The sequence below is a fragment of the Benincasa hispida genome, chromosome 12, assembly GCF_009727055.1.
Source record: "Benincasa hispida cultivar B227 chromosome 12, ASM972705v1, whole genome shotgun sequence".
NCBI classification, from domain to species: Eukaryota; Viridiplantae; Streptophyta; class Magnoliopsida; order Cucurbitales; family Cucurbitaceae; genus Benincasa; species Benincasa hispida.
In genome coordinates, this window is record NC_052360.1 from 73,534,836 (window position 1) to 73,543,323 (window position 8,488).

General features: G+C 40.8%; 1 protein-coding gene across 1 annotated transcript; it reads left to right on the plus strand.

Annotated features, from left to right (window-relative positions):
• Positions 1–5,309: 5,309 nt before the first annotated feature.
• On the plus strand, positions 5,310–7,098 carry LOC120067635. The gene is made up of 6 exons (XM_039019177.1): positions 5,310–5,583; positions 5,626–5,784; positions 5,845–6,061; positions 6,165–6,410; positions 6,637–6,691; positions 7,033–7,098. Exons 1-6 carry the CDS (start codon positions 5,310–5,312, stop codon positions 7,096–7,098), a joined length of 1,017 nt encoding a protein of 338 aa, XP_038875105.1.
• The last annotated feature ends 1,390 nt before the right edge of the window (positions 7,099–8,488 follow it).

Here is an 8,488-nt window from a genome sequence, read left to right on the forward strand (position 1 = left end):
TTTCTTTTGAATCTTGGATTGCATGAGCCCGAAAATAAATTAAATTCAATCATTTTATAGGTCTTAAACATGCAAATCAAATTCAACAATAATTTGCCACTAAATCTCCCACTTAGATAAGTGGATTAGGTGTGATTTATATGAAAAATAAATGGAAAATGTGGGATTATCCCACTTTCCATTTAATTATTTTCTTTTTAATACTAATTGGAACAATTTTCAAAATATATTAAATGAGAATAATTCAATTTTATATTTTGAATTTCATAAATTCAAAATGAATAAAATTAATTTGGATAAATAATTAATTAAACCATTTTAATTAATTAATTTAATATAAAATATTAAATTAATAAAACATCTAATTAAAATATTTAAATCATATTTTAAATATTCTTAACTCTTTAAAACCGTAATGTTAATTGTAATTAAACATTAATTATATCAAATATAATAATCCAAACCTTAATCCAAATTTGAACATTTCAAATCCACTCAACACATTATTCTAAGGTTTAATCCTTTTACGAGCTAGTAGAGGAACCTAATGGACCTAAAGATCATGAGCTCCAACGATATGAAATTAATTGGTTAAACTCTTTAAACCGAATTAATCAATATTCATTAACTACCAAGACACACCACTATAGCTTAGTAGTTGCACTCTTCTCATTGTAGATATATTTCTGTCTACCTGATTTAACCATAATCAGTAAGTCGACCCTTTACAAGTCGTTTGTATTTACAGTTGGGTCAAAATTATTGTTTTTTTCCCTATAATACATCTTGCTCCTTAAGTTTCCATTGAACCATTAATGAACAGTTGGTTTATAGTCCTACCAATAAATCGTGTCTCTCTCAGCCATAGAGAGGACGAGCCCCTTTATTCAAGACCAAGAGTTAGTACTTAAGGGAACAACGTATCTACTAACCCTAAAACGGGTAGGAGTGGATTCCATCTTGCAGGACTATGTCCCCAGCTATCTATTCGATCGTACCCTTAAAATGGCTTATTGAGCGGTGATGTTGAGTCACTCTCACCCATGCAGATTAAAGAATAATCCCGAATAAACAGGAGTTCATAATTAGTTTAGTATTAAGATCGAGCTACCTTAGGTCATCGAATTGAACTAGTTAGTTTTGACAGTAAACGATTGTTATAAATAAAAATGACTATTTCGTGGTCCGATCTAATGCAAACTTCTTTTACATATGATGCCTTCACTCGCATGTATTCACATGAACAACTTAGAGATCACATCGTTTGTATCAATATACAAAACGGGTCGCATCCTAGTATCTCCAGGATAAGGTACCCAACCTTATCCATTTAGGGACCATTTTGGCTATATACTCAAACTTGATCCTCTTTCATGTTTCTACATAAAGTTTAAGTATTCATGTCATAGTCATGGGTTTGTTAGTTTATTGGATTTAGGAATCTATAAATGCAATTTATATATTCAATAAAAATCTTATTGAAACAATCTTAATAACATCTTTATTGTAATATAATATGTTTTAAAGTTTACAAACTGCGAGTTTTAGGATATATAACCCAACATATGTCTTATTGTTCAAGTCCCGGAGTCAGCACTTAAGGGAACAACCTATTTACTTACCCTGAAGTAGGGAAATAGTGAATTTCATCTTGTGACGTTATATTCCTAGCTTCTCACTTGGTATCGTCCTAAGATGGTGGTTTATCGAGTCGACAACTAGGGTCATTCTCACTCATACAAATCAAAGGATGACCCTCAAGAGCAGGATTTCATAGCTCATTCAGGATCCAAATTGAGATTCATGGTAATCATTTGAAATACCAATCTCTTCACTAACAGAGTTATAACAAGAGACTATATATTTCGCATTTTGGTCTTATACAATCTCATTGCATATGAGAACCCCACTTACATGTCTTCATGTGAACAATTTGAATCAAATCGTTTGTAACAATTTCAAAGTGTTTCGTATTCATAGTGTTATCAGGATAAGACATCTAACCTTATCCATATACTATAGACCTTTTAGGTTATTACTTGAACATGATTCACCTGTATGTCAGTCACATATAAAAGTTACATAGAAATAACCTTGGATCTTAGTTTATTGGATTTGAGTTATGCGGTTAAATAAATAACGATTGTTTATTAAAGATAAACGACATTTTATTTATATAGAAAATTTGTTTATAAATTTACAGAGGTTTAGAACATAAATCTCAACATCTTATTATTGAAATTAAAAAAAAAAAATTGTCTCTCAATTATCCCTCTTACACACATGATGTAGCACTTTCATATTTCATCTTCCTTATCAATTTTACTCTTATCCTTTAATTGTTGATATTTCACCTACCTCATTAAATGGTGCCACAATATCATACCATAAATGAAACTATCATTTTGGGCAGGGGAGTTTGGGCTCGTGTGGAGTTGGGGCCCAAGATGTGAAGGGTGTGTCTAGGAGCCTTGAGGGTGTTGGGGGCCCAGATGAAAACCGGGTTGTAAGGGGTGTTGGATTGGGCCTTGAGGGAAGTGGGGTGAGCGGGCCTGTTGGGAGTGGGCTGAGGCTGAGTGAAGAGAGTGGTCTAGTGTAGGGGGAGCTGGGGAAAGGGTCAAAAGGCATGGGGCAGAAGGTCAGACAGTGAAGGAGATTTTCATAGGTTGGGCTTTTTGGAAGTGAGGGTCATTCGGTGGACACACGAGATCTTCGTGAGCAAGAGAAGCCGGTCCCCAAAACCGATTTAGCTAGGGGGTTTGGTCCAAAGTCGGACCGGTTGGAGGAGGGGGTGGTTCTGATGGTTCTGATTACGGTGTGAAAGGGGGAAATTCATGGGCGGCCATTTTTGGCTATAAGTTGAGGGGAAATTTAGAGTTCATTCCCCAATTGGTTGAAAATGATAAAGTTATTGTTGAACCCTGTGAGGAGGTTATTGATGAGGGTGTTTGTCTGTGGGAGAAATCTTTGGTTGGTCAGTTTGTGGATGTCAAACTCCCGTATTCTATTATTTGTCGACTTATTCAGAGAATTTGGGGACGTGTAGAGATGCCAACTATTACCTTATTGGAGAACGGTTTGATTATCTTTAAATTTCAGAAGGTAGAGTCACGAGATTGAGTGCTGAAGAATGGTCCGTGGCACTTAGTGGCAAGCCCATCTTATTACGACAGTCGTCCCCAGGTATTGTTCCTAAAACCTTTGTTTTTTATTATGTTCCTATCTTGATTAAACTGGAGCATATTCCCCTAGAGTTGTGGACGGATAGGGGTTTAGCAGTGTTAGCTAGTGTCATGGGTAAACCTGTCTCTTTTGATGTTGCAACAAGCGAGCGGCGATGGATATCGTATGTGAGGGTTTGTGTTCAGGTGGATAGTGATTCGTTAATGTCTCCTTCAGTCACTATTAGAATGTGGGGTTAGTAGTTTATTATTCCAGTAATGTATGAGTGGAAATCTCATAAGTGTGCTTGCTGTGGTTCCTTTGGGCATACTGGGGCTGTGTGTGAGAAATGAGGTGTGGAAAAGAATCAGAAGTTGTGTATTGTGGCGGTTAATAAGGGGTGTTTAGGGGAGAATGGGGGAATTGAGAGTGTGAGGAAAGGACAGGACTTGGGTATTGATGCAAGGGGAGTTAGCCTAGTGGATAGAAGTAAGGGTGCAAGGAGTGATGATGAGTTTACTATGGTCAGTCGTTGTAGATGTGATAGAGGAGGTAGGGCATAGGCGTGGCAGTGGGTCACCAGATTCAGTGCCCTTAAGAAGTAGAGTAGTTTATGGGTCCCCTGGAATTATGGGTTTTAAAAAGCATGTTAATGTTCACAATCAGTTTGATGTTTTGTGTGATGAGAGGGGAGACTCGTTGGCATTGGCACTAGTGCAGGCAGATCCTGATCCATTGTCTGTTATGGATGGGATGTTCGAGAGTTCAAGCAAAGGCCCAGTGGGAGGTGGTAGGTGTGATTTGTTGCAAGGTCCATGATTTGGTGTTCTTGGAATGTTAGGGGTTTGAGTGACCCTATCAAGTGTGGGGTGGTAGCAAACTTTCTAGCTTCCACATCTGTTACTTTTTGCTCCTTGCTTGAGACGAGGGTTCGTCATGAGAATTTTGGTATGGTGATAGGTAGGTTTGGTGATGAATGGAGTTGTGTATGTAGTTAGTGTGCGGGGAGTTGGGAGGATCTGGGTGATGTGGCAGAAGAGTATCTATGATTTTTCTAATGATGTCAGTGGGGATTAATTCATTTTTGAAACCTTAGTGGATATTGTATCTAGTGCTAGGGTACATATTGGTGTTGTGTATGCCTCTAATCACGTGAATGAGAGGAGGAACTTGTGGTCTTAGTTGATTTATGTGTGTGTCTTATGGCAGCTTCCTAGAGTTGTTTTGGGGGATTTTAATGCTATTCGTAGTAGTTCAGAGGATTTTGGTGGTTGCCCTAGCTTGAGAGAGATGGAGGAGTTTGATGGGGCATTACTGGAGGCGGATTTGGTTGAGTTGGGTGTGACAGGTAACTGGATTACTTGAACTAGTAAACTTCAGGGGAATGGTATCTTGCGCCGATTGGATCGATACTTGTCTAGTGAGGCGTGGAAGTTGAAGGCAGTGAAGCAGATTTTACGTGCTTCGTTTGGTAGGCGTATCTATGTGTTAGCTGATGAGGTAAGGGCAGCTAGGCAGGTTATAGAGGCNAACTAGTAAACTTCAGGGGAATGGTATCTTGCGCCGATTGGATCGATACTTGTCTAGTGAGGCGTGGAAGGTAGCTTTTACTTATTCGGAGGTTAGGGTTGGTCAATGGGGGATTTCTGATCATAGCCCTCTTCTGGTTTCTACAGGGGAGCCGAGGAGTAGGTCGCCTCCTACATTTCGTTATTTTTCTCATTGGGCAAAGTCTGAGTGTTTTATTGATAATATCAGGTAAGTGTGGAAAAGATCTGAGGATGTGTCTCCTATGGTTAGCTTTGTGTGAAATTTGAAGGCAGTGAAGCAGATTTTACGTGCTTCGTTTGGTAGGCGTATCTATGTGTTAGCTGATGAGGTAAGGGCAGCTAGGCAGGTTATAGAGGCTACTCAGGCTAAAGTAGAAAGGGATCCTGCTTCAGAGTCGGTGTGTGCGGAGGCGGCTCGGGCCACTGAGGTGTTCTGGTCAGTGGCGAGGTTGGAGGAGGCATCGCTCTGACAGAAGGCCAAGGTGAGGTGGCTGGAGTTAGGTGATATAAACACAACTTTTTTTTTATCATTGTGTTCGTTCTCGTTGTAGTTGCAGTGGTTTATTTACGGTCGTGGATGTTGGGGGGACTAGCTAGATGGTGCATGACAGGGTGGCAAGAGTGGTGGTAGAATTCTTTCAGGGTTGTTTAGGGTCTCAGCCTGTGGGGTATAGGGATTTAACTGCCCAAATTGGGGATATTGTGCAATTTAGCTGGTTTGAGGAGGGGGTGGAGGCGTTTGGCCACCCAGTGAGTCGGGATGAGATTCAGAAGACTTTATTCTCGATAAAGTCTAAGAAGGCTCTTGGGCCTGATGGGTTTTTGGTAGATTTTTATAGAGCTACTTGGAGTGTGGTTGGGGATGATTTTTGTGATGTTGTGCTGAATTTTTTTTAGTCCTGTTACTTGCCAGGTGAAGTTAATTCTACTGCTATTACTCTTATCCCAAAGTGGCAGGGAGCTGAACGTATGGAGAAGTTTCGCCCTATTTCTTGTTGCAATGTTGTGTATAAGTGTATCTTGAGGATCTTAGCTGAGAGATTGCGGTTGTGGTTGCCTGCTTTCATCAGTGGTAACTAGTCTGCGTTTGTTCTGGATAGGTCGATTTTTTATAACATTTTATTGTGTCAAGAGCTTGTGGAGAGCTATAAGAAGAGCAGAGGGAAGCCGCGTTGTGTGTTGAAGGTAGACCTTCAGAAGGCATATGATTCTGTCAATTGGGATTTTCTGTTTGGTGTGTTGCTAGCTATCGGTATGCCTCTTCAGTTTGTTAGTTGGGTAAGGGCTTGTGTTACTTTGCTTAAGTTCTCTGTGATGATTAATGGTTCCCTTGAGGGATTTTTTTCCTGGTAGGAAGGAGTTGAGGCAGGGGGATCCGTTGTCTCCTGTTTTGTTTGTGATGGTGATAGAGGTCTTGTCTAGGTTGTTGAATAAACCTCCTGTATGGTTTAGGTTTCATGATCGATGTAAGCGTGTGGGCCTGACTCATTTGGTTTTTGTAGACAATTTGATGATTTTCTGTGCAGCTGAGAGAGATTCTTTGAAGTTTGTGAGGCAGGTCCTGGCAGATTTTGCAGGAATGTCTGGGTTAGTTGCTAATGTTGGGAAAAGTTCCATGTTTGTTGCGGGTGTGGAGTCTAGGGAGGCGGAGGAACTAGCTGCGTTTATGGGTTTCTCTATTGGTTCACTACCTATTAGGTACCTGAGTTTTACCTTTATTGGCGGGTCGGTTGAGGGCTGGGGATTGTGCACCTTTGATACAAAGGATTACAACTCATATTAGAAGTTAGGCAGTGTGGTCCCTCTCCTTTGCTAGGAGGTTGCAGCTTGTTAGGTCTATTTTACAATCCTTTCAGGTGTTTTGGTGTAGTATCTTCGTGTTGCCTGTGTGTGTAACTCATAAGGTTGATCTTTTATTACGTAGTTATTTATGGAAGGGTAATGCGGTGAGTCGGGATGGTGCACGGATGTGGGATAAGGTGTGCTTGCCGTTGGGAGAGAGGGTTTGGGTGTGAAGCATGTGGCCTCTGGGAACCAGGCTGCTATTACGAAGCTACTCTGGCTTCTCTTATTTAAATCGGAATCATTATGGATGGCGTGGGTGGAAGCATATGTTTTGCATGGACGGTCTTTGTGAGCTGTTTGGAGTGAGGTTGGGAGGTCTTGGTGCTTAAGGGCTATCTTGCGAAGTAGAGATAAATTCAAGCATCTGGTTCGTTTGATGGTCGACGATGGATGATTTGTTTTGTTTGGTGGGATCCTTGGTTTTCGGAGGATGCGATTTTGGATTCATATGGGTCCATGGTGGTTTATGATGCAGGAAGTAGTTTGGAGGCGCGATTGTCGGAGTTCATGGATGGTGAGGGAGGTTGGAGGTGGCCTATAGTCTCTTGGGAGCTACTTGAGATCTGGGGTCTTATTCAAGTAGTGGGGCCTTAGATGAGGGGGGAAGATTATTGGGTTTGGGTGTTGGATGCTAGTGGTCAGTTTTCTATCACTGGTGCATGGGAGAGTTTGTGTCCTCATCGTTCTAGGGTGTCTTGGGCTGGTATTTTGTGGGCGAGGGTGGTATTCCGCGTCACTCCTTCTGTGTGTGGTTAGCTGTGAAGAACGGGTTGGGTACGCGGGATTGGTTGAGGAGTTGGGGTATGTTGTCAGAGGAAGGGTGTCTTCTGTGTAGGGGAGGTGTGGAGTCGCAAGATCATTTATTTTTTGAGTGTGTGTTTGGGAGAGAGGTGTGGTTTGGTGTGTTGCGTCAGTTGGGTTCGTCACATCGGGTGGCGGGTTAGGATGTGGAGTTGAGTTGGTTGTGCGGAGTGGGGTCGGGTAAGGGGGTACGTAGTAAGTTGTTCTGTATATTCTGCTGTGCTTCCATATACTACATCTGGCAGGAGCGTAATCGGCGGCTACGTGGAAGTCGATCGAGGTCGGTGTGAGTCTTGTCTTGAGGGAAAAATGACTAAGAATGGACTATTAAATCAGTTAGAAGACAATTCTTTACCTCCATTTGAGTCTTGTCTTGAGGGAAAAATGACTAAGAGATCTTTTACTGGAAAAGGTCTCAGAGTCACAATACCCTTAGAGCTTGTACATTCGAACCTCTATGGACCGATGAATGTCAAAGCTCAAGGTGGGTATGAATATTTCATCAGTTTTATTGATGATTATTCAAGGTATGCTCATATTTACCTAATGCATCACAAGTCTGATTCTTTTGAAAAGTTCAAAGAATATAAGGCCGAGGTTAAGAACCAGTTGGGTAAAACAATTAAGACACTATGATCAGATCGAGGTGATGAGTACATGGACTTAAGATTCCAAGACTATATGATAGAACACGGAATCAAGTCACAACTCTCTGCAACTAATATATCTCAGCAGAATGGTGTATTTGAAAGAAGAAACAGAACCTTGTTGGATATAGTTCGCTCAATGATGAGCTTTACTGAGTTACCTGATTTCTTTTGGGGACATGCATTAGAGACTGCTGTCTATATTTTGAATAATGTTCCCTCTAAAAGTGTTTCAGAAACACCTTATGAGCTATGGAAAGGGCATAAAGGCAGTTTACGTCACTTTAGGATTTGGGGATGCCCGACACATGTGTTGGTGCAAAATCCTAAAAAATTGGACCGTCGTTCAAAACTATGTCTATTTGTAGGTTATCCAAAAGAAACAAAAGGTGGTCTATTTTATGATCCTCAAGAGAATAAAGTATTTGTATCGAAAAATGCCACATTCTTAGAGGAAGACCACATAAGAAGTCATCAACCTTG

Bases quoted from the DNA above. Each gene is read 5' to 3' on its own strand.
- LOC120067635 (XM_039019177.1), top strand. From the start codon at position 5,310: ATGGTGCATGACAGGGTGGCAAGAGTGGTGGTAGAATTCTTTCAGGGT. The intron at 5,785-5,844 runs GTAACTAGTCTG...TATTGTGTCAAG, and splicing joins GTTGCCTGCTTTCATCAGTG to AGCTTGTGGAGAGCTATAAG. The intron at 6,411-6,636 runs GTACCTGAGTTT...TTTATTACGTAG, and splicing joins ATTGGTTCACTACCTATTAG to TTATTTATGGAAGGGTAATG.